Raw genomic sequence first — 27,321 nt, 5'->3', positions numbered from 1 at the left:
GGCGAAAAAATATTCTAACGGGAACTCTGCTATACCCCCAATTCTTCTAGGTAGGTTGACACGTACGAGGAATTTGACTTAATGTCATGGTGCATACATAAAAGTAAAAATGTAAAATACAGATAGAGAATTATTTTAAGAAAGTATGCAGTTCAGATTCCTGTCGTGGCAGGGGTTAAAAGTGCATTGTAGGTCACAGGAGAGCTCGTTTTACTTTCCCCCCTATGGTGCGGTCGGTAATGACCCTGGGGAACGTAGTAACACCCCCCCCCCCTCTCTCTCATTCTTACACACACATAACACACACACACACACACACACTCCTAAACCTGCAGGAGATCAGGAGAGTGTGGCCTGGGGGAGGCTAAAGGGAAAACCTGGAGTGGAATTTGTTATCTTCTGGAACAGCCTCCCATTTGATCTTAGGACAGCAACCTCAATTGGAATTTTTAAAAGTGAATTAAAGACTTAATTTGGCTTATAATTTTTAGTAGTATCACTGTTCATATTCTTATTGTTTTTACATCGTGTAATTATGTTCCTCATTTGTTATTGTGATTTGTTGACTTACTCTTTGGGCTGCGTCGAGCATGAAAGGTTCCGATTTGACAGAAAATAGAATACAAACAGTTCTGCAGTAATGACTCTGAACACACACTGAAACTGAAGAATTGAAATGAAATGTATTATGTAAACAGATGTCACTTAACGGTATTAGTTTAGTTGAAAGCAATACTTTTAAGTTTAAATAGGTTATAATGTTATTGCTTTCAACTAACCTAATACAGTTAAGTGAAATCTGTTGATATAATACATTTAATTAAAGTCAACGCTTCAGTTGTTTCAGTGTAAGTAGAACATACACTTTATGACAAAGGCAATCAGAGTTGCACACCACAGCATCCTCTTGATATTAGTATATATGTTTTCATTTTTCAATCATTATTATTATCAGGATCAGGTTTATTACCAGGTAGGTTTACACGTACATGGCATTTGACTCGGTGTCGTGGTGCGCACAAACAAGAATTAAAAACACAGGTAGAAAAATATAACAGTATTTACATTGCACACACACACACTCACTCACACACACACACACATACACATACACATACACATACACACACACATACACATACACATACACATACACATACACATACACATACACACACACACACCCACACACATATATATTTTCACACACCACCCTCCCCCCTTTTTTACACCCTCCTCTCACTGTCATTCATTCAGTGCCAAAGCCTGCTGCTTTATTAAAGCCCAGGAAGAGCGACTTCTGGCCCGGGTTCAAACAGCAGTGCAGCTGGGACCTGTTACATTTTCGGCAGACTGCCCTCTCTCCGTCTCGCTGGCTATAAATAGCACCCGGTGGTTGTCTCCCTTAACCAAGGAAAAGAGGTTTTTTGTGGGAGGAAGAAAAAAAAACACACACACACACACAGAGATTAATAACCGTGGGAAGCAATGAAAGCTTTGTGTCTGCTTTCTGAGGTCAGCGGGCCAGGAGGTGTTGCTACTTCAAAAGACCCTCATTGTGGCGCGTACTTTCAGACGCCGCTGGGTTGATGGTGAAACACGGGCTGCCAGCGGTGAGATTTAGTTCATTTGTTTATAGTGTCGTGGACAGTCCCCATTGATCAACTGTCACACAAAACAGTAACAGCTTTAGCCAACATTGCCAATTTCCAGCTGTTGTCCCCGGCCAGATGATAATTAGACAGATGGCATGACATTGCGCTAACCAGACAGCCCTGGTTTGAGGTTTTTTTTCTGATTTCCAGCAGAGGAACACTTCAGAGTGGTGCTGTGGTGAAGTCTTTTTTTAAGCCCACCTGAAGTTAGCATCACGACTTGAAGCCAATGGGATTTTCATCCACTGGATTTCAAAATGTTGCAGGAAATAAGCTTTGAAGCAAACAAACGTTTATGAATAGAATATAATCCTTTATTGTCATTATACAGGTACAATGAGATGAGTAGAGCTACTCCTTTTTCCTGTGACTCTTGTGTTCATATCCAGAACACATCGCACACATATCGACATTGAAGGCGTTGAACACACCTTTCACACTTTGTGTCTTTATCAGTGTTTCCGCCAGACTAGGGCTGAGAGGGCGGGGGGGGGGGGGGTTGTGTGACGTCACGTCGTGTCGTGTCACGACTTGAATTTTGAATTGCGCCGTCCCTTATCCTATCTCTCAACGTCTGGGACACCCCTCCTGGCATGGTCCTTGGAAGATGCGGCGGTGTTTAGTTTTTTTCCGTCACAGGAATGGCGGCGAAAATAATCCCACCAGACTCCTTTGAGGGATGTCCTTGTCCTTTTTCCTTTTCGACATTTCAAGCGATAAAAACTCGATCTTCTCTCAAATTATTTATTTTTTTGGACGGCAAGACGCCCCGGCGGAAACGCTGGTCTTTATTGTGGTTTTGATAAAGTTTCAAATGAATTGTGCCGTCCTTACTACTCAGCCATAACCTCTTCAAAGAGCCAATGTGTGTCCGGAGTGAGGAGCTTTTTCTTTTTCATGTGAACTTTAGGAGGCAGGAATGGTTTAATCAAACATGCTTTACAGTTGCATTGTGGGAGATGCAGGATTGTGTATTGGTGGACTCGAGGCTTAAAGTCGGGATATTTAAGATTCTTCAATGTGTTTGGAAGCTGAATTGAAATCACCAGAAGTAAAAAGCTAACGTTGCACTATAAAGAAACTACATCACGCTCAAATGACTTCATGTCACCACCGCTAAGCTAAAGGCGGCTAACGTCGGCGTGACGACATCAACAGTGGGGTATTTCCTGACGTATTTTATGTCGTCGAACATAAAATACGTAAAATGTAAAGTTGATGTTCTGCCAGTATAACATGTGCAGCAAGTGATTTTGTCTGAAACCAGAAACACTTTCACCCAAAGCTTAAACGATTTTAATCTTCAGAAGTTCTCTCATAAATCTCCAACATTAGTGTTAAAGGGTTAGGTGGCTACCATGTGTAATGAAAATGTGAAAACGTCTTAAGCTTGCCTCAGACCACAGACTATTTCTATCCTATCCTATTTGTATTTACGTGCACTATTTGATCAGTTTTATTGTGTTGCACTGTTGGAGGAGCCTGTGACCTAAGGTTTTCATTCGTACATATCTACACTGTAGCTCTGTACGAATGACAATAAAAGCCTTGAATCTTGAATCTTCTTTCAGCTGTATAAACACAATGCTTTAAAACATTTGTGACTTTGAGAGCGAGGACCCAGAAGTGTCAAAATGCTGACAAATGTTCGTGTTTTAGGACTTATTCCTGCTACCCTATAGCAGCTTTTGAATTGTGTTTATTTTTGTTTCGCTCGAAGGGTGTTGGGATTCCACCAGCCTCGTCTTTTATGTACACTCACACACACTTTATGACCTTGGCTCCAGCTGTTGACAGGAGAAGCTACCTCATTACAACCCTCCGTCGCCCCCTCCTCTACTTTCAGTTTCCCTCTTTTGCTCAGTAGCCAAAAAAAAGGCCACGTGGATCTCCCTGAGTCCAAACAGGGCCAAGGTCATTGCCCCAGCCAACAACAAACCCTGACACCACAGACACATCCACTTCCTTACGCTTATTTTCATAGAAACCCTCCCTGTAACAGAATCCACCCACTGGCACGATGATCTGCCGGGCAGGGAAACGCTCCTGGCAGATATAGTGGGATCATTCATTCATTCAAGGCCAATTTCTTCCCTTTCTAGTAAGGAAAGTAAATCCACTACTATTTTTTGTATACCTCCCCCATCTGCTTTTTGTTCTGTGCTTTGATTATCATGTGACGGGTTTATGAGATGATGCTTGCACGACACAATGGTACTCATTTGTGTTCATTGCTGAGTAATGCTTTTTAGAGAAAATAAACCCCACTTAAAAGGATCCAAAATAACCCTTTTAACATTTTGCTGTCACATTGCTGGAGTGAGAACAATATCCTATCAGCTGCATCGTTATGGAGCTCGTTATAGCTTGTCAGAATGTTTGGCTGCACCGTCCAATAAAAGCAATACAACACAAACATACCCATCAGCCACCAAATCCAACGACAGACCATTACCTCCCAATCCAGAGCTTTTCCATCCACTCTTTCAGCTGATTTAAAGTCCCCTTGTTTCATCAATATATCACAGCTCTCAGATATATACAGAACATGTCTCTGATTGGCTGAAACACCAAACGGATCATTGCAGCATTACCCATAATCCCCTCTGTTTCAGCCCTGTTTCCAAAGTGCTGATTCTCTGTCTGTTACTTTAGATGGAAATAAGGAGCCCCTCCCCACGCCCCTCTGAGAGACATTTGGTTACAAAGAACTCAATAAGCGCTTTCACACCGGAGCACTTTTCCCCGTACTTTTCCCAGTATAGTTCCGATAGTGCCTGGAATTTTGCGTTCACGCCAAAAAGAGAACTTAGTTCAGAGAACTTTGACCCCCATTCTTAGTGCCTGCTAGAGAGCAGGTACTTTCCTGGGGAGAAACAAGTACCAATTTCTGATTGGCTGGGCGGATTGCAAACCACGGCCCGTAAAACTCTGAAAAGTTTTGTGAAGCCGCCATTGTATTTGCTGGCATTAGCATTATTAGCATTAGCATTATTAGCATTAGCATTATTAGCATTAGCCCCGCGCACCAACGGAGAGAGAATAACTTATGGCAACACAAAAAAAAACATTGGCGTGATGAGGAGGTGTCGGTGCTCTGGCGATTTACTCGGAAGGCTTCTACTGAAGCCGGTCCCTAACTCCGGGGACTTCCGGCCGGGGACTTCGGGTGGCAGTATACGCCGTGAAGTTGTTTGCGCCCTGCCAGTAAACCCAAAGCAGAAGAAGAAGAAGTGACGTCAGCGGCTTCATTTGCGTAATCTTCCCTCAGGGACTTATTCCGGTGTGAACGCGATCGGCTCTTTAGTTCCATGGGGGAACTAAGTACGGCAAAGTACTTGGTGTGAAAGCGGCTATTGGTGCTCTAGGAGGAGATTCAGGTGATAAGGTGTGTGGGGGGGGGGGGGGTTGGTGATTGGCTAATGGCTACACAAGCCAAAACATCGTTATGACATCATAAAGTGACCAAACTCTGATCAGCTCATTTTCAGACAGGTTTTTATAGAAATGGATCAGGACAAAAAGAGAGAGAATCTTTGTTCCTGAAACGTTCAGACTCTCTTTCCACAGAGGGGACACATGTTGATGTAGAAGAGACATGGAGAAGAGGGGACACATGTTGATGTAGAAGAGACATGAAGAAGAGGGGACACATGTTGATGTAGAGGAGACATGAAGAAGAGGGGACACATGTTGATGTAGAAGAGACATGAAGAAGAGGGGACACATGTTGATGTAGAAGAGACATGAAGAAGAGGATTTTGCATAATAGTTGACCTTTTTAAACACTGAATTTTCTTTCTGTGTGTCCTCCAGCCTCCGAGCCCAATGGAGCAAGTAGGGAAAATGCGTGGCCAGCCATCATATGGAGGACCCAACCCTTACTCCCAGCAGCAGCAGCAAGGCCCTCCAGCAGGTCCCGGTCCCCAGCAAGGAGGCTCCTATCCTGGGCAAGGATACGGACCTCCGGGCCCTCAGAGATATCCAATGGGGATGCAGAACCGAACGCCTGGCGCTATGGGCGGCATGCAGTACGGACAACAGGTCAGTAACTACTGATTTAGATTATGTTAGAAAAATATCACTCGTCACCGGCTTGAGCTTCAACCTCAGGATCCATGTATCTGTGATCCTCTCCAGAATGGAAGGAGTCATCACATACAGAGCATCAACTAGTTCCTGAACAGTGTCCTTCACATGCTGATATCCTAGAGAGGGAGTTACACAGTCACAAGATGGAGGAGTAGAAAGCAGTATTCAATGTTTACTTCAGATTAGCTCCACGTCAGAAATGAGCATGCTTGTCATATTTAAAAAGTGGGATTGTTTCCTTAAAGGCACATTTTGCTTCTATTTTACGGTGGAGCTAATGGGTGTAGCTGTACCTAAAGCAAAGCTAGACTTAAGAAGTACCTCTCATTGATCCTCAAATATCCATACTAAGTCATTGGAGAGCCCAACAAAACCAAAAATAAGCGTATTTTCCACCTGCAACCAAAACTCCACTGAAGGAGACTCAAAGCCAGAAACCATAATGTTTGTACATGCACAGTGGGCAGCACTTCCTGACAGCGTAGTCCAATTATTTACAAACATCCAGTTTGCCGTAGCCACTTACTCATATCTCTGCTTAAAAACCCTACTTGAACCCTCTGGCATGTAGTCGGTCTTAACAGACAAGCGCATGCAGGGAATCCCGTAGAGTGAAGCTGTCTGAGGTCTCGTGCCCATTGTGTGTTGTGATTATCTCATACTGGCCTGCCTGGTGTCTGACCGTGGACTCGACAAGTGCCCTGCGGAGAAGGAAAAAGACTTCCCTCCCTTTTGTCGGATACAATACAGCCACTTCATGTTGTTTTAAAATGTGTGCCGATCCTTTACTATCTTGAACGCTCAAGTAGCTGCTCCCAAAACAACACGTGGCTTTTTTTATTGTTATCTCCCTCCTCTGCTTCTTTTTATTACTACGTTTCCTTACAAGGTCGGGCCTTTCTCCTCCCGTGCTCCTTCAGGGTAATGAAACGAATATGTTGTATTGAAAGGCTTTCCGCTCGCTGGATCGCGTAGGAAAATGAAAAGGGCTCATGCTGAAAGTTCAAGGAGATGAAGTCTGAACTCAATTTTTATTCCCACAGATTTTAAAGCGATACACCGAGTCATTCCGACACTTGGATGTATGTTTTTTTCCCCTCGTGTGATTTGACTGATCAGTTTATAGCGAGGAACACACTCTTATCTTCTCTCACACACATAGCGGTAGTCTTTCCCTTTTCAATCTGTGAGTAAGATGAAGAGATGCTCTTATTTCTCCGCTGAGAATATGAAAGGTGACTTTGAATTTAGGTTATTTTTACATATTTCCACAGCTCCAGAGAGCATCCTGTCAGCGTTCAGGTAGTGATTGATATTGCACAGAGAGACTCAGGATACCTGTAGTAAGAGAGAAAGCTGTTTATGTTGGAGGCAATTAAACTCTTCTGGGTTATATTTACTCACATATCTGTTCTACCCCTTTAACACAGATCTTTGTGAATTCCCATTATACTTACTCTACGTCTTGTATAAAGTTTTATGAGCCAGACAAGCATGCACGATATTGGAAAAAACTGACATCGCGATATTTTCTTCCCCTGCGATATATATATTGCGATATGAAAAAATACAGGAATTGAAGAAAAGACAGTTTTTTTTTGTCCGCAAACCATCCTTTCTTGAACTTGAATGCTAGACAATTGGTATTTTTCTAACTATATTTAACCGGATGAAGGATTTTAGTCACGGACGTCTGGATCTTAAGTTATCGGAGCAACAAGCTGCTCGGTTAGCAGCGCCGAACTGCCTTGGAGAAACACATGAAATTCATTTATTCAGTGTTTTTACTAGGGATGGGAACGATTAATCGATTAATCGAATATTCGAAATTATTCAGGTATTCGAATATGAGTTATTAATTTTAGGGGGGGTGCCTAAGTTGATTACATATTATCAAATTGAATAATTCAATGTATGCGACAGTGCCATAGCTAAATGTGTTAGGTCTAAAGGTGTGTTTTGCTCCGCTCACCGGTCCCTCACAGCGGGCAGAGCTGCAGGTGCTGATCTCTCTCTCTCGTCCGGTTATACTTCACTCGTGTTTATGTCCAAATCCATCAGATCTAGCTAGTTCTAGCTAATGATATGATTGCTGCCCCTCCCTACACGCAGATCACGCAGACTCAAACCTCATTTATGCCCAAATGCGCTCCGCAGCCGTTGCGAGGTTCCGGCGCTAACAGTTCATGAGCGTGCTCCCCCGCCCCCTGTCAACACTCGCGACACATGGCCAGCCTAAACAACAATAAGCGCTGCTTGGCAACCGTGTGTGGCGGCAAAGTACATAGACATTTTGACTGGAGAGATTTAATTTTGCCGGTATTCAACATATTTTACCAGTCATAGTCCGGTAATTATTTACACTCTAAGAAGAGTCCTACACAACAGACATGGCGTCAAAAAGGAGTGTGGAAATATTTCGACCAGGTTGGTGAGTGCGGTGTAGAGGTCAAACGATGCCAAATTAAACTTATATACATGCTATACCTTGCTATACCCGCAACCTCGGTTCCAGCTGAGAGGGTCTTCTCTACAGCTGGCCTGATTGTGAATCGCCTCCACACATGAAAGCTGTAGGCCTATAGCTGTCAAACTGTGATCACCAGTTCAATACATTTGACTAATTTGACTTGGTTTCTACACTTATTTGAACATGTATTTATTTTTTTTCAAAAGTTATTTAAACATAAATAAAAAAAAAAACCTTTTAGAATTCTTTTTTGGAATTTTTTTTTTATAGGATATGTAAATTTCGGTTAACCGTTTTTTGGGGGGTCGAATATTCGAATATACATTTGCTTTCAAATTCCCATCCCTAGTTTTTACCTTTTAATCACCTTGTCAGTTTGCTTTGGAGATTTGATTGTGATTGGTGGTTAGCTGTCACTCACTCAAGTACCCCTGACATGAGAGACAAGTTTTCCTTTTGTCGCAAGCAGCAAAAGAATTCGTGTTTTAGTTAATTTTCCTACTTAATATGGCACATCCTAAAGAAAAAAACGCACGTCCTGCGATGTGAATATCGCGATTATCGTCACGACACGATATATCATGCAGCCCTAATGTACAGTATTTTTGGTTGTTTTACAAATAGCTTTTATTCAGCTTTATTTGATATCAGAGTATGTCGGCCTAAAGCTGACGGAAGTTCGTTGTGTTAGGAGGTACGGTAGGCTCGACAGGACTTTTTGAATTTGTTATAGCCGTCTTTTCAATAGAAGATTAAAATCTATTAATAATTGTGTTCCTTATATTAAATCATTAGTTTTAAGTTAAACAATAACAGATAATATTTTTCCTATACATTGAAACCTTCTCGGACAAGTTGACTGGCAACATTTGCAATCATTTTTGGTTAGGATAATCAAAGCGTGAAATGTTCATATCGTCCCATACCTTAAACTAATAGTTATGTTTGTCATCGAATAAAAGATTCAACGGGGGGTTGTTGATCAGAGTTTGAAAGCTAGAGTGAATAAGTGAGATTTATCTGTTATCCTCTTTGTGTTAAGTGAACATCAGCAGAACATGCTCATCACCTTTGAATGATTTGAAAGCAGCAAACAAACTGTTTCATTTGATTTATTTTTAGGTATGTTCAAGATTAAGTCTTGTTGGCAAAGATCTTGAATAATATTGGAGAAATCCATTGCTTTTATCAGCTTTCCTGCGGCACTTGTCGGCAACAGTTATTACTAGGGATGCACGATATTGGTTTTTTGAAACCGATACCGATAACTTCCTGCTTCTCAAGACCGATACCGATAACCGATAATAATATAATATATATATTAAATGTACCTGTAGTTTTTGCACACCTGGTGGTAACAAAAAGACTAGTAGTGAGCAAATGACATGAGCATTACTACTATGAACAAAACAAAGCCAAGAACAGTTTTGACTCTTCAAAGTGACCATATTTATTTTCCCAAATAAAGTTCTTGCCTTTTTCAAAAGCCTCGTCGATCGGTAAAAGCCCCGGTGCCTTTGCAGCTGGCTTTGGATTCGCCGCTAGTTTAGCAGCGCAGGCGTCTTCGTACGCTTTTAACACAGGTTGGAAGTATTATAGCTCGTTGCCTTTTTCCCTCCTCGTGGAACTTCTGCATTTGTTAATACAAATAGCAAGCGAACTATCTAACTTTGAAATAGTCCCATACCACCGGCGACATGTTTGTTTACTGTCCTGGCTTCACGGCCGCACACCATTTACGTCACAGCCAGGCACGAGTTAGGGAGCGCTGGATTTGTGAAAAACTCCCCTCTTCCTAAACCACTAATACCACAGTACTGGCAAAACGGGAGGAGCCGAGTGAAAAACAAGCGCCCCTCATCCCAATCCACCCACACCGCAGTATTTCTTTCTTTTTTTTTAACCAAAAAATATATTGTATATTATCGGGGCTATTAATACTTTTATCGGGTTTATCGGGATGACGTCATAATTCCTAATATCGGACCGATAATTATCGTGCACCACTAGTTATTGCTGTGGACAATACCCACATATCATCCCGTGTCTTCAAGTTTCAAGTTTTCAAGGCTTTTACTGTCATGTGTGCATAGCTACAGTGTGGTTATGACAATGAAAATCTTAGCTCACAGGCTCCTCCAACAGTGTAACACAATAAAACAGATAAAATGGTACAGGTAAATAATATAATAGAAACAGTACAAAATAGTCTATATATAGCAATTGGAATATTGAGATATATATATAAGTGAATGTTATGGATGTTCTTTCAAAAGTTCAGGTGTTTAACAGTCTTATGTCCTGTGGGATGAAACTGTCCCTGTGTCTAGTGGTTTTAGTCCCGAACGGTGATGGGGGTCTTTGATAATCCTGAGGGCTTTCTTTCTGAGCCACTGGGAGTAAAGATCCTCCATGGATGGATCCTGGTGATGTGCTGTGCAGTTTTCACCACCCTCTTAAACTAAATGTTCTGTTTTCTCCTCCAGATGTCAGGTTATGGTCAGCAGGGTCCCGGGGGCTACAGCCAGCAGGGTCAGGCTTACTACGCTCAGCATGGCGCCCCCCCCCACCCTGCCCAACAACAACAACAGCAGCAGCCTCCGTACGCAGGCCAGCCTCAGGGCGTCTCTGGAGCTCCGTACCCTCAACAGGGACACCCATCGCAGCCCTCTGGACAACACGGACAACCAGGAGCCCCTTACCAACAACCCCAAGGTCCCCATGGCCCTCCTCAAGGTCAACCTCCCTACAACCAGCCCCCCCAAACTCAGCCTGGACAGCCAAACTACGTTCCTCCTCCACAGGCTCAACAGGGACCAGGACCCCAAAGTCAACAGGGTCCACAAGGTCAACCTGGCTATCAACAGCCTCCTGGAGCAGGGCAACCGCCACAGCAAAGCCCACAGCAGAGCCCCCAACAACAACAACAACAACAGCCCCCACAACAACAACAACAGCAACAACAGCCCCCACAACAACAACAACAACAGCAGCAACAACAACCAGGAGGAACACCGTCTCAAGCCCAGCAACCTCCAGGGCACGGGCAACAGGCGCAACAGGGGCAACAGGCGCAACAGGGGCAACAGGCGCAACAGGGGCAACATTCCCCTTATTCCCAGACTCCCCCTCTTCAACAGCCACCACAACAACAACAACAGTCTCCATATCAGAGGTTCCCCCCTCCTCCACAGGTAATAACACCTCACACTGCTGATGGGAATTAACCTGTGTTTAGGATGCACCTTTTTAACAAACGGTACAAGGGGATTTACTAACCAAAACAATAAAACACAAATGACGAGTATAAAGCGCAAGAAATCGAAAAAGCTGAACAATTGGATAAATAGAAAGCATTTGTATAGCCCTCAGTGAACATCCAGATCAACCCCTGAACTTATGGAAGGATTATAATCAAATGTATAGCAGGGTTTTTTCTAGAAAGCGGGCGCTAACGTCACTTCCGGCCAAAACAATGCATTAGAGCGAAGGGGAAATGAATAGTGTCTTCATGTCTTAAAGCTGCGGAGTCATACATTGCACCTCAAACAACAAATAAACCCAGAGTTAGGGTTTCTTTACTTCCTCTACAGAAAAAAGGACGGTAAAAGAAACTCAGAAATCTCAGTGTAAAATTCTAGCACCCATCCCCTATTCATTCTCCGTGAAAACAAAGCTGTCTCTGTCGTCTCACGCTTTATTCGACACTCATTTCATATATTTGCTAGTAATAATCATACAGTTTTTGACAAACAGAAATATTGTTTACTGGCATCACTTTAACATTTATGGGGAACATCTGCATTTGGGGGAGGTGCGCTAGTGAGCACGCCCATGAACCTCGCAGCAGGGTTACTGGATTAAAAAAATTAAACCTAAATGGCTCGCGAATTATGCTTTGGCAGCCGTTAATATACCTGGACGGCCCCTGTGCTATCTCACCAGTTCTTATGCAACTTGCAAATCTCTCTCTCTCTCTCTCTCTCTCTCTCTCTCTCTCTCTCTCTCTCTCTCTCTCTCTCTCTCTCTCTCTCTAGCTCTCTCTCTCTCTCTCTCTCTCTCTCTCTCTCTCTCTCTCTCTCTAGCTCTCTCTAGCTCTCACTCTCTCTCTCTCTCTCTCTCTCTCTCTTAATGTTGGTGCAAAATTAGCACTTTAAGTAAGACAAAATCTGTATAGATAAAAGGAAAGCCAACTTGAAGAAATGGGCGAGGAGATTCTTCCAAATTCTCAATGCTACGCCAGCAGAAAGCCTTAATGTTCTTAGATTGGCACGATTTACAGCAAAGTGGCTGCTCACTGGAACCAAAAGCTGGGTGAGGTAGCCAGGAGCTTTTCATGCAGTGGCTTATAAGTGATTAAAAGAATCCTAAAATCAATCCTGGACTTCACTGGAAGCCAAAGAAAGGCTGAATGGACAGTGATCATTAAAAGGAAGCTGCTGCATTTAGAGCTACGGAAGTTTGACTTAGGGAAAAGTTAATCACATTTGTTTTATATACAACGGCAATATTCCTGGAGTTAGGTTCGACTCTTGTCTTGTGCATTTTTGGTCATATTTTGACTTTTGTAAATGACCATCAAAATGCACATAGTTTTTTTTAACATAACTGCTTTTCATTTCAGGAAGATGATTGAATGAATAGTACGATTTAGAACGAACTACTCCTGCATTGCATGGCAGAGAAGCATTTCAAGTTTCAAGACTTTATTGTCATTGACACATTAGCTACAGTGTAGATATGGCAATGAAAAACGTACCCCTAGATTCCACCGGGGCCGTCTATGGCCTCGTTACGGCCGCGCCGCGGTGTTCACAGCGATCGCGGCCACTCTAGTCAATTCCACTAGATGCGCCACGTTACGGCCAGAAGCGTCCCAGAAGCGTCTCGGCGCTGGGCTCCACTAGAAATAGGCGGCTGGTCTATTTTCGACGTGAGGCGTTGCATAGCGCCGGGCAGGAAGTGGACCGGTCAGAGCATCCAGTCAATCCCCAAAATAAACTAATCTTACAGACCCTATCCCTCCGTAGTCTTTCAAGTAGGAGGAGCAATGCCAGCGTTCTCCTCCGGTTTACAGGCACTGTATACATTATATATATATAATAATTATGATGATGAATGCATTTTTTTACCACTAAAATACAGCAACACATCTTTGATTCATGTCGTTTATAACTGGAATATTACAATTATTATGAACTTTGTCTGTACAAAGTAGCCTGTCCAGGAAATATGCCCATATCAACAAAAACTGCGAGCCGGCAGGCAAGACGCTCTGCTTCTGAAACGCGCCCGGTTGGGTATGACGCTGGAGGAGGTCGGACCAAAACCACGACGCAGACGGACCCGGTGGAATCCCGGGGTTAGGCTCCTCCAACAGAGCAACCTGAATATATATATATATATATATATAGGACATAGAACAAATAAAACAGATAAAATAGTCCAAGAGAATCTTTTGAGATGTGCAAGTAAATACAAATAGAATATAAATAGTGCAAGAAGAGTCTATACAAGTACATGGAATATGATATATTAGATAAATAAGACACGAGGGGATTTGACTTTAATTACATTTGTCTCGAGTGTTTCGTCAACTTAATGTGTTGCTTAAAATAATACTTCTGCATACAGTCTGTGACACTGAGTGTTGCACGGCCAGATACGGCTCAGCTGACTCAGATAAGGAGATATATGATACATTATGAAGTGATATGAATGATAATGGGACACATCGACGTCTGCACTCAGTGTACTTATGTTGTGGCAGATATTTAAGTAAGCTTTCTTAACGCTAATGTTATAATAGTCAGATTGCTCTGAAGATGGAGGTGATATTCTATTAATGTTCACGTTCACACAGTCGGTGATTTTTGCCGGCCGTCTTTCCTGCAACGGCAGCTTTTCTGTATTTCCTTTCTCCTGTAATATGACTTGATCGCTTTAAACTCTGCACACTAAGCTCTGATTGGTCAGCAGGCAGTGCTTTCACTGAGTTGAGCTCTTAGCCTGAAACCTAACCTGCTCCGGAGCAGGTTAGCCGTTCAGCATAAGTTACCATGGAGATCTAGCCCGCTAAGAAGAGAACCAGCGTCGTAGGACCGGAAACCCAGAGTTTACCCTGAAGTTAGCCGGCTAAGAGAACATCCTGCTTCGTAGTACAGGCCTCTGAGCTCCTCCAACAATGCAACATATACAAAAACACAAAATAAAAAGTAGTGCAAAACGTCTATATACATGTCAATAGAATATGGGATGTGTACAAGAACAGAGTATGCAATTAAATAATGTAAATGAAGACAAAATTAAATACGGTCAGCTGTAGCATTGCTCTTTACTTAAGCTATAGTGAAAAACGTCCGTTGAAGACGCTTGCTTTACGTTGGTTTGGATTAATAGTTTTACATTATGTTATCTCCTTCTTGTCGCCACAACAGGAGCTTTCCCAGGACTCGTTCAGCTCTCAGTCGAGCGCTCCTCCTTCCAACCAGCCCATGGCTTCCAATAAAAGCAGCCAGGAGGACAGCATGCAGGGGCGGCCCTCCAGTCTGCCGGTAAGACCCTTTTAGCTGGGTTTCATGGGCATCAAACACCTAAAGATTTGCCCTTTTAATATGTATCTTAAGCCAATTCAGACGATGCTAAACTGCTCCTTCTAAGTAGCAAATCTCATTCACTTGTTTTCTTGATCACTTTAGTTGATTTTTCTATATATGTAGAAACTAAAACATAATTTAAAAGCCTTTCATAACACGTTGAATGCCCACCAATCATAAAAATCGGACAAGCTTCTTTCACGTGAATTATCTCTTAAAATAACTCCTATAAAAACATGTCAAACACATAACAAGTAAAATAAATAAATACAAGGCTATGTATCATAGAGTTTCAATTAAGCCCACATTTAGAGAACAAAACATATATTACTGATGTCAGGTCAGACGCATGTTTTCATAACAAAGACAAACGTCACAGAGCCGTATTTCTCTGAACAGCTGCTCACTGGAAGCAAAACAAAAAACACAACGTGCTCTCCACACCTGTTGCCCTCTTACATCACGAATCAGCAGCTGAGTATTCCAGCCCTGGTCAGGGAGCAGATATCTGAAACAACAAGGAAGAAATAGACACAACACTTTAGATAAACATGTCCGCTGACACAGGTCAATGTCATCCTGTGTGATTTGGCAAAAGATCAATGACAGTCAACAAGGAGGATATCGACTGATATTGGGTCGATAGATCTGTGCATCCCTAAAATACATAGAGGGCCACAGTGACGCGTCCTAAAACCCGGAAGTACGTTAGCATGTTACCACTTCCGGTTCCTTCGACAAAAAAGCAATTCAATCTCTCCATAGGGTTTAGGAAACTCTCTGGAACTAAGGTCTGTGGTTGAGACACATTGAAGAGACGGGTCACGTTTTGTTCTACGACATTAAATCATCAGCAGTGACCCCGCTGGTGATTTCTGAAGAGTGGACGTGTCTGAGAAACGATGGTTGTTACCAAGTGGCTGAATAGGACTACAGAAGTCGTAGAGGCCGTTGTACGTCATTACGCCGAACACGTAAACTCTCCTCTAAGTTAGTTTCTGTTCTGCTTGAAAGCAAGTCCCTGCCTCCTGCAGACTGTTCAAACAAACGCTTCAACTCGTACCATTTAGAATCTGTAGTTTGAATATGGATCTGAAGTCGGCGTGACGTTGAAGCAGCGACCCTGCTGTAGTTCGTTCATAGCATAACGTTAGCATTTTGCTTCTGGCGACTAGATTTATGATTCGAAAATGATAAAAGTAGGGTAGACACGTGGAGATTATCCGGCTGAACAAAACGTGATCCGTCTCTTCAATGTGTCTCAACCACAGACCTTATTTCCAGCTGTTTTCCAAAGTCCTATGGAGAGATTGCGTTGGTTTTTGTCGAAGGAACCGGAAGGAGCTTACTTCCTGGTTTTAGGACGCGTCACTGTGGCACTCTATAGCGCTTGCAATGTTACATTGAATAATTATGAGGAAAACTAGCTTATGTCTGGGACTGGGAGAAAATGTGGAAGGTGTGAAACATGGCGGATGTCAGAAACCCTTAAAAAATGCTTTTCAATGCGTATTTTAAACATGTTATTAAAGGTAGGGTAAGTAAGAATGGAGAAACCAGCTCGAGCTAGAATTTGAAAGTACGCTACCAAAAAAAAAAATCTGCCCCTTCCTTCAGACTTCCTCACAGAGCCCCTCCTCCAACACACACGAACGCGCACATGACCAATGAGAGCACGAGATAAGTTTGTGCACAGATGGAAGGCTGACAGGCAGGTAGGCCATCCAGTTACTTTAGCCGGGCCGGCTCAGATGATTGGTCGTGCTTTTTACAGCGCCACGGCTTCCACAGATGATATTTCTATTTGTGTATTTATTGTCAAAGCATTTAATGTATTCATTGCTATCGGGATGTTAAGAGCATTCCACGGAATATAACAAGTGTTTCTGAAGTGAATTACCTACCCCACCTTTAAGTATAAATAAGTAGAACCAAATTATAATCTTCAACGGTTTTACCAGGCCAAATGTATTTGAGACAACATGTCCATGAAGTATAAAAGAAATAAGGTATTATATATAATGGTATACATATTAAATCTTATAGCAAAAGTAACCCTACAGGAGTAAGATATTAGTAGGAATGATCAAAAACCAAAGTTTGAAGTCAAAGTGAAGAAAATATTTGGATACATGGGATAACATTTAGATTTTTGGGCCAACTTTGCAATCAATTAACAAAGTTCTAAATAAAGCTTCACAACCTATTTAGAGCAAGGTAAGGACACATCCTGCCTTTTTAGAGCGATATCTGCTTTGGACATTGCATGCTTTAGTAGAGAAAGGTCAGTACTTTGGACTGGTTTAACCCCAGCTCTGTTTACCCTTGTCTGCTAAATCAGTGACATGTTACTGAAGTCTGCCAACATTCCTATAACACACTACAGGAAAGGGAAAACCCCCAAAAGATCAATAAAGCCTCTTTTAATATTGAGCGTGTTCGAGCGGTCCAGGTTTCTATTGACTTGTTAGGGGAAGAAATTGCGAAATTAAGGGAAAGAAATATTTCTGTGTGAAAAAACATTGTTTGAAATGAAGTAAATATGGCGTCTGATAGCCCCTTGGTTTAAATAAAAGGGAGAGAGAAGCCCCTCCCCAAATATCCACCTCCCGTTAAAGAGGTGTCTCGCTGTAACACGTTGCAGTTTCCATGGCTCTGTTTATAGGTCAGACTGCGGAGCTAACCTCATTCTGGGCCTCGGGGAAGGAGAGTGAGAAATGAGATCATTAATGAGAGAGAATGAAAGTGAGAGGGGGTGGGGGGGGGGATTGAGGTAGTGCAAGCAAATAACTTGTAATAGTGTGAGTGATTGGTTGTGGAGGAAGGGAGGGAAGAGTGTCTATGCCAGAAGGGGATGCCCTCAGGATGTGTTTCCCTACTCTTTTATTTATTTCTCTTATTTATTTATACATCTCTCAGCGGGCTCAGCCATTGGCCGAGCTGCCAGGCCAGGGCTATTTTTATTTATCTCACTCCGACTTCATGGGGATTCCCTATTGGCGCCTCGTGATTGGCTGTGAGAGACATTAATCTGGTTAAGGTAGAGATCCTCTTCCTCCTGCTGACTCCTCGCAGGTGTCAGGAGGCGATGCCAGGAGAATCTGTTGTGCCGGGGAAATCCTAAGAAATTATGCAAGATAGCATTTTTCCATCTAATACACACTTGACTAGAGCTGCACGATTTGGAAAAATTCATTCAATTTTTTGAGCGAAAGATATGCTTGAAAAGGATCATTATTTAAACGATTTCTCATCACATTACATGTCACTTGTTAGACGCTTTTATCCAAAGCGACTAACACACTCAATACTATGGGCAATCCCCACAGGAGCACTTTGGGGTGAAGTGTTTTGCCCAAGGACACAACGACATGCAGTGGGGTTTGAACCTGTGCCCTCCTGATCCGAACACCAACGCACTATCCACTCCTAGTGCTAGACTTCTGGTACTAGTCTCCTGGTGCTAGACTCCTGGTGCTAGACTCCTAGTACTAGACTCCTGGCACTAGTCTCCTGGCGCTAGACTCCTGGTACTAGACTCCTGGTGCTAGACTCCTGGGGCTAGACTCCTGGTACTAGACTCCTGGTGCTAGACTCCTGGTGCTAGACTCCTGGTGCTAGACTCCTGGTGCTAGACTCCTGGTGCTAGACTCCTGGTACTAGACTCCCGGGGCACTAGACTCCTGGGGCTAGGCTCCTGGGGCTAGGCTCCTGGGGCTAGACTTCTATTACTAGCCTCCTGGTGCTAGACTCCCGGGGCACTAGACTCCTGGGGCTAGGCTCCTGGGGCTAGACTACTGGGGCTAGACTCCTGGTACTAGACTCCTGGGGCTAGACTTCTATTACTAGCCTCCTGGTGCTAGACTCCCGGGGCACTAGACTCCTGGGGCTAGACTCCTGGGGCACTAGACTCTTGGGGCTAGGCTCTTGGGCCTAGAATCCTGGGTCTAGAATCCTGGGGCTAGACTCCTGGGGCTAGGCTCCTGGGGCTAGACTCCTGGGGCTAGGCTCCTGGGGCTAGGCTCCTGGGGCTAGGCTCCTGGGGCTAGGCTCCTGGGGCTAGACTCCTGGGGCTAGGCTCCTGGGGCTAGACTCCTGGGGCTAGACTCCTGGTACTAGACTCCTGGTGCTAGACTCCTGGGGCTAGACTCCTATTACTAGCCTCCTGGTGCTAGACTCCTAGTACTAGACTCCTGGTGCTAGACTCCTGGTACTAGGATGGGTTAAAAGCAGAGAACACATTTCACTGTGTGTGCTGTGTGCTCTGCATGTGTGACCATTGAAGAGGGTTTCATCCCTCCCAATTCTATTCTATAGACTGCGTTTTTTCGAAAAAAATTATTGTAGGCATTTAAAGAAAATAAAAGAAATAATTAAATGAATTCAGTAAAATATAAATAAAAGGATTTTATTTGGAGATAATATATAATATTTTAAATATGTTGTTAAAGAAAAGTATGACCTTGAAATACTAACAGTTCAATATTGTTTTGGCACTTTTGGTGTATTGAAAAACAACTCAAACAGTATCCAGCCCTTGGCTTTTCTAAGCTAGCCAACATGCTTGTTTCTACCTGTCTCATTAGCAGGCATCATTACAAAATCCATTTGTATCAAATTTTATATCTTAACTGTATTTATTCCTAATTGAATGATGGATCAATGAACATAATAACTGCAGTTAGTAGCTGTAAAGCTTAAGGAAAGGAAGTGTTGGGTAGTTAATCTTAAAGGTCACCTATCATGCTATTTGTAGGCAATAGCATAGGTCTCAGATATATACAAATATATAAAAAACATGTCAATGAAGTGTTTTGCTCAAAATACCAAACAGATCACCCATTCTAGCCATGCCTCATATCCCTCTATTTCACTTCCTGTTTCAAAAGTGCTGATTTGGGGTATAAAGATTTTTTCTTTTTAAATAATTGATACAAAATAAAAAAGGAGGGGTCTGAGCTCATGCGGGACCCGGCAGCTACCGTCTAAACTAAATACTGCCGTGATGAAACGCCATATCATGGATTATCAAGGATTCTCTCTGAAACAGTCTGGAGCTCAAAGGCTTTCTCTCTTGCCGGTTATACCACAAGGTGAGTTCCTTTTTACTTCCTGCTTCTTCACACACATGCTCTCCAGTACAGGTTAGCTCTGAGTGTTAGCGATGCTAATGTGAACACCGACCATATTACGTCCAAAACAGTCGGGCATTGTTTCTGATAGCAACGTTTCTGATTGGGCCGTGGGTCCACATTTCAGATATTACGTCATATGGGACGCAAATCTGGATCAGCTCCGTTGTTCCCCGTTTTTAGAGATTTGGGTACGGAGGAAAAGAGAGGGGTTTATTTTCTGACGCTGCGTGAGTTCCCTGACACACCGGGGACACATGTTATGTAGAGAAGACATCACAAAGTGCATTTTGCATGATAGGTCCCCTTTAAACTAACCATATATGTATGACTTTAAAAGCACATTTAAAACACACCTGCCGGGATTTGTGTGTTACTCATCTCCAGGTTTTATTTAACATGGGAAAATGTGTTTTTTAATACGCACCTGTAGTGATTTTCACAGACACATTTGTATTTTATCTGCCTTGGAACAAAAACCCCGATCCAGAGAGGTAAGTAAGCAGCCATTTAGCTTCTTTAGTATCTTCACACTCAGAGCCAAACACATCCACAGCACAGATGGGTCTGTTTTGAGCCAGGTGCTAAAAACCCAGCGTCTGTTGAGGTGGGAATAAAAGAGGACAGGAGGCTCAGTGCTGGCTGGAAGAAATCAGGTAGAGGAAGCAACAGTCAGTTTGAGAAAAGTCTGCGGATAAGAGGAGTGGTTTGTGGAGGAGGGGAGTGAAAGGCAGCCGTAGAGGAACTAGCTGAGCAGGTTGAACTGGTTTCTGCTCCAGGACACAAGCGCACAGTTTAACTGTTGAGTATTTACCGTGCTGACGCTTCTTCAGAGCTGCTGCTATCTACATGGAAACCTCCTTTACATAGTAGACATGATGCTAATCTAAAACAACTGACAGTGAGTACGGCACAACAAGCAACTGCAGCTAAACTAAGCTAATTATCGGGATTATTTTTGACTGATTTTACAATTGGGAAATTATTAACAATATTGGACGGATTGTTAATTTTTGCATCATGATGAGGACCTGTATCAAAACAGGAATCTATTGGTAGGCTTGAATATCTCTTCAGCTTCAATATTGTGTTTTTTAAATACATTTTTGATTTATTGTGCATTCCTAGATACTATGTACAAGTCTGCGTGCTCTTACAGTTATAATCTTATCACACATTTACATTTTTTAGGAGAAGGAAATTAATTAAGAGCACAATGCACCATATTATGGACTTAATCATTAATGCATGGTGTAATGGTTAAGTCATGGTGTCATTTTAGTAATATCGGTATTGGGATGATTGTTTTTTGTACCGAGTCCTGCACCTCTTTGGAAAATGTGCTCAAATATTCCTTTTGTGCATTAAAAGTTTAAAACACAGTTATAATGCCATAACATATCATTTAACAAAAATGTTCGGAATAAACTGAATTAGGGCTATTCCCAAAACAACCTTTTCCCAATGTTTCTTACCAATATTGTAGAAAAATATGGGGTTTCCACATGCTATACAGATTAAATTATTAACATTTAACAACCTATACTTACTGCCTCTTTATTGCTCTGCTCTGTGCCTGCAGGCCATTGGAAATTTCCCTAAATTTTGGCCATGTGACTCTTGGTCTCAGCCCAGTTATTCATCGTTTCCAAGTTGCACTGGAGAGTGTAAAATTAAATAGTTTTCACAGTCTAATTAGTGCTAACTGTTAATTTTTTTGCGACATTTTCAATGACATGTGTGGATTAAAGCGATTTGGATGAACAAATACCCATTTTAAGCTTAGGTTTGATTATTTTTCAAAGATTGAAGCGTTTGTGATAGATGATTCAATCACAGGGGGTTGGAAACAGGAGAATCCGCCAAATATTTTTGTTTTTACAGATTCTGGCTTCGAGAAATTGTGTAATTATGGTGATGAAAACATGCCTTTTTAAACCCATTTTTAGGAAAATGTCCTTTTATGTTGGCAACACCAATGTGGCATTCCTCAAGATACTTCTAGATCTCAAAAATCAAGTGTCTTTATTAGGTATAAGGAATAATAATAATGTCCTTTTTTGGTATCAGGCTCTTCTCTGTATCTGGCTTTTCATTCTCCCTCTGGAAATGACACTTCCTCTCTGTGTTCTCCCATGGGAATAAGCGCCCGACCGCCACCAGCTTCCAAAATCTCCTCCTTGTCCTTTTCCTCAGGTCTTTTGTACCTCCTTTCTCCAGTTTGGAAGCTAATCCCACTCAGAGCCGCCCACTGGTTACAATGCTCTACTTTTCTGATGTGACTGAATGTGCTCCAGACTCGAGAGGAGGGTCACATGTTGGTCACACACACACACACCCATTTATTTTTGCAAACCGCCAAACCCCTTCATCTGGAGGGGCTTTATCTTGAAGGAAGAGCCAGGGGTTTAGTCTACTTTATGGGTGAACAATGCTGTAATGGAGTGGTACTTTTTTATTTAGCCGTACTTTTGTTAACACTTTTCAGGGTTTGATAAACAATCTTTAAAGATTTGGAAAATGCTTAATTTTAGCCGTTGTGTAATCAAGGTTAGAAATAAGCTTGAATCGGAGTATATTTGGCTTGAATAATGCTTTATTTTCAACACTATCTGGTGCTTTAACTACACAAACACGTATGTCAAACCAAATATCTTTCTCTATTAGAAGTAAAACAATCCCTCTAGCTCAGTGGTTCTCAAACTTTTTCTGTCATTCCCCACTTTGAACAGGTGGGCCTTTTCAAGCCCCACCTGTTCCTCATCGCTCCAATAAAATGGTAGCTTCAAATTGTCAAATGTATCGTTCTATAACAATATATCTATAACAAATAACGTCAGTTCAAAAACAGAGAAAATCAATAACAAATAACAGTTCTGAAATAGAGAATTTGAAAGTGCAATGGTGTCAATCCTTGCCTCAAATGGGCTGAGTTCCAAACATATAGAAAAAGGGCCTACTATGCAATTGTGTTATCAATGGTAGGCCAAGCTTAAAATTGTCAAATGTATTTAAATAACGTCATCTTATAACACATAACATCAGTCAATAATAACAAATAAAATCAATAACAAATAACTTCAGTCAATAATAACATCGATAACAAATAACATCAGTTCAAAATAGAGAAAATCAATAACAAATCAATACATTCATACATTCAGGAAATACATTCAGCAATGCAAATGACCAATTGAATGCATGAGTCTCATCACTGGATTATTAGTGAGCCTGTTTTGCACCACACATCTTTTCAAAACGCGGTTGCAGGCTTGATAATGCCTCTCTCAAGTCATGCTCAATGTTGAGCCCATCTGTATTTTGGTTTCAGTTGTGTGTGAGCAGGCTCGAATTGGCCATCGGGAGATTCGGGACTTTTCCCAGTGGGCCGCTGCCGTTGGTGGGCCGCTGCCGTTGGTGGGCCGCTGCCGTTGGTGGGCCGCTGCCGTTGGTGGGCCGCTGCCGTTGGTGGGCCGCTGCCGTTGGTGGGCCGCTGCCGTTGGTGGGCCGCTGCCGTTGGTGGGCCGCTGCCGTTGGTGGGCTGCTGCCTTCGGTGGTCCTCTGGCTCTGGCATAGGTGGGCCGTGGACTTTCACAGCGCCGGTACCGCATCCGCCGCCGCAAACCCCCGCCGTTGCGAGTCTCCGGCTGTAACAGTCCACTACCGCCCGCGAGGACCCAGGTTCGATTCCGGCCTGAGGTCCAAACAAATTATTACAAAATAAAAAAATAATATTGCGTCCATTCGCGACCCACCTATCACATCTCTGAGAAACTTTGAGAAACGCTGCTCTAGCTTAACATTTAAATATCCTAACACTATCCTGTCCAATACATCATATACATTCACTGTATGAACTACATTTTTCACAATAGTAGTAATTTAGATTTAATGATTAAGATATATATACCTTGAGAAATGCTTGATTTAAACCATAATATGGTGTTTGGCTACACAATATCTCATGAAAACCAACCATACTTTAGTAATTCAAATGAACTTAAGTACATGAATTGCTTTGCGTAAAAGGAACACTGTAAACTTTATTTTATATTATCAAGGTTTATCTCTGAAACAGGTTGGAGCTCAAAGGCTTTCTCTCTTGCCGGTTATACCACAAGGTGAGTTCCTTTTTACTTCCTGCTTCTTCACACACATGCTCTCCAGTACAGGTTAGCTCTGAGTGTTAGCGATGCTAATGTGAACACCGACCATATTACGTCCAAAACAGTCGGGCATTGTTTCTGATAGCAACGTTTCTGATTGGGCCGTGGGTAGTGCTGCGTACCTGGACTCACATTCAGGTTCAGGTCCGGACTCAAGTCCAGAGGTTCAGGTTCAGGTCCGGACTTATAAGTCCGGACCTGAACCCATGGCGTGTGTCAAGTTGTGTGAGTAACTAAAGTGAACTTATTGTGAGCTAATTATCAATTGAAAATTAACTCATAATCAACTCAAATTCAAACTCGTCAGGTTTATTGTGCTCCCTTCCAACTTGTGTCTACATTTCTCTACAAAGTACACATGTAAAAAAAAAAAACTTTTTGTCACTTAGTCTACAAATGACTTATGACAGCAACTACAGTGAACTACTACAAAGTTCAAACATTTATTTCATTTACCAAACTAAAGTAACCAAACAGTCCCTGAGCTGACTGAGCCTAAATCCCTAAAACGTTGCTGAAAGGTAGAGTGTAGAGTAGACTATACGCATTACACTGTTACACACCTACTATACAGTATAGTCTACACTGTAGTGACTGACTGTACAGTCAGAGTGTACTGTACTGTCTGTACACCATGTATTTTCTACAACTCTACATGTGTACATTATACAGTACATACTACATACATAGTGATGTACATACTGTTAGAAATTAAAATCAATGTTGATATGGCGTAATTTTGAATTAAATACACTATTTAATTTAAATCAGTTTTATTCTGAAAAAAACAGAAGTTCGCACTATTAACTTAATACTTTTATTCTGAAAATTATTCACTTCCGGTTAGCATTAGCATGTGGCGAAATGCTACGTTTTCAAACCGTGAATCGAAGGTGAAATGACATGTGATGTTGTACACTGAGCACACTGGGATTAGCACTCATTTATTGACGCTGAATAACGTTTATCAGGGAATGTTTAAATAACCACAGACACCAGAATATACGTAAGTGCTAGTTTTTTTGCGAGTCCAAGTACCGGTTCCCGACGTTCCGGTTTTAACCGGACTTGAACCGAAACTTTTTACAAGTCCAGTACCGGTTCGGCGTACCGGTACGCAGCACAAGCCGTGGGTCCACGTTTCAGATATTACGTCATATCGGACGCAAATCTGGATCAGCTCCGTTGTTCCCCGTTTTTAGAGATTTGGGTACGGAGGAAAAGAGAGAGGGTTTTATTTTCTGACGCTGTGTGAGTTCCCCGACACACCGGGGACACATGTTGATGTATAAAAGACATCAAAAAAGTGCATTTTGCATGATAGGTCCCCTTTAAGTAAGCCTTTTGAAAGCTGGCCATTTTTGGTTAATGCACACTGAACTTGCTTTAACAGGGCTTTTTATTTTAAGAAGTAAAAAAATATATAATGTGGAGTATAAGAGAGGCATATGCTCTGATTTTAAGAAATAATAAAAATATATATATTCTAGAGAAGATGCCTGGATGCTTACGTTACGCTTGCTTGATTCAGGGCATGCATTCTAGCTTTTCTATTGGTTGATTTTGGTTTCTTTAATTAGTTTAAAATCTTAGTTTAGTTATTTCACCTCAAAATATGCCCCTTCAACTCTCCCTACACAAAAGGACATTCTTTCCTGCTTTTCCATCAGTCTACTGTTATTTCCTTAATAAGGATATAAGAAATAAGCTACTATATTATATATTACTTGTATATAGACTCTTCTTGCACTATTTCTATTCCATTTTATTTGTATTTACTTGAACTATTTTATCTGTTTTGTTGTTTTGCACTGTTGGAGGAGCCATGAAAGATTGTCATTGATATATCTACACTGTAGCTTTGTTTGAATGACAATAAAAGCATTGAATCTTGAATTGAATAAGCAAAAGAATCGTAGTTTAGACCGAGTTTTTCTCACCTTAAAAATATCCCCCTTCAACTCTCCCTTCTCAAAATGTGTTTTTTTTTTTTTTAGATTAAGGACATCTTTCCTGCTTCCATCAGTCTACTTTTATTTCCTTAACAAGCAAAGAAATCCTAGTTTTGTCTGAGTTTTCTCACCTTAAAATATCCCTTAAATGTCCCCCTTCTCTTATTCATACATTCACTTCTACCCGGTGCATTTTTAAAGCTCAGGGACCACCCACTTCACAACAAACAACCTCCCCTCCCCTCCTTAATGACCTTTAATGTTATGAGCCGAGTCTCCTGATCTGGAACCGAGGGATCTTCCAGTCTCGTTGCTGATCAACTCCTCCTCCCCCACTTTTCTCCCCCATCTTTTCTCCCCCGCTCAGCCCAGCCCTCTCTTCTGCTGCAGCTAAGCTTGTTTTTGCGACATAGCTCTGGAGCAATCATCCTGATGGAAGCCCGGCCCACTTTTCTCTCTCCCAACCCTCCCCCTCTCTCAATATAACTCGGGTTTTCTGCTGCATTTCTTTCTGTTTTTATGAATATATATATATATATATATATATTCCACTCTCTGCCTCTTGTTCCTGTTTCTGTTTTCTCTTTCCCTCCCTTGCTGCCTCCCCCCCTCCCCCTTCCCTCTCTTCTCTCTCAGTAAATCAGCTTTCATAACGCCGAGCAGCCTTGTTTTGACGTTACTCAGAGTCCGGGGCTGGTTTCCTGTTGCTATTCTGGGGGCCGTTAGCTTCCTGTGTTCAGCGAACGTTTTTATTCACGTTCCAGGGCTTCTTTTTTTTTTTCGCCCGCTCACTCTCACCCCTCCTCCCTCCCTACCTCTAGCTCGTCTGTTTCTCTCTCTCTCTCTCTCTCTCTCTCTCTCTCTCTCTCTCTCTCTCTCTCTCTCTCTCTCTCTCTCTCTCTCTCTCTCTCACCCTTTCCTTTCTTTCTTTCTCCTCTGTGTGATTTTTAATTAATGTACTTGAGAAAATTCAATCTGCTGACAAAGTGTGTTGTTTTGCATTCAGTGGAATTGTTTCCCAGCGTGAAAAACCCTAGCCCTGTTTTGCTCACAGAGAACACTTTGCTCGCTCACACACTCTGACACACACACACACACACCTGCACACACACACACACACCACACACACACACACACACACACACACACACACACACACACACACACACACACACACACACACACACACACACCCCCCTCCCCTCTGCCTCCATTTCTGCTGGGCTGAGCTAGTTTTGCAGCACAAAGACTGAGGCTG

At 42.3% G+C, this 27,321-nt stretch overlaps 1 protein-coding gene across 1 annotated transcript in view; it reads left to right on the top strand.

The window, feature by feature from the left end:
• Positions 1 to 27,321, top strand: part of arid1ab (AT rich interactive domain 1Ab (SWI-like)) — a gene marked incomplete in the record, with an annotated part of 91,880 nt that overhangs the window by 26,764 nt on the left and 37,795 nt on the right. The window contains 3 exon segments of the mRNA XM_034235179.1: positions 5,472 to 5,699; positions 10,704 to 11,411; positions 14,655 to 14,771. Coding sequence (XP_034091070.1) covers positions 5,472 to 5,699; positions 10,704 to 11,411; positions 14,655 to 14,771 — 1,053 coding nt within the window.

Source organism: Gymnodraco acuticeps, unplaced genomic scaffold (assembly GCF_902827175.1).
Source record: "Gymnodraco acuticeps unplaced genomic scaffold, fGymAcu1.1, whole genome shotgun sequence".
Taxonomy (NCBI): domain Eukaryota; kingdom Metazoa; phylum Chordata; class Actinopteri; order Perciformes; family Bathydraconidae; genus Gymnodraco; species Gymnodraco acuticeps.
The sequence above is the reverse complement of the archived record's forward strand: the minus strand, read 5'-3'. Positions and strand labels throughout refer to the sequence as shown.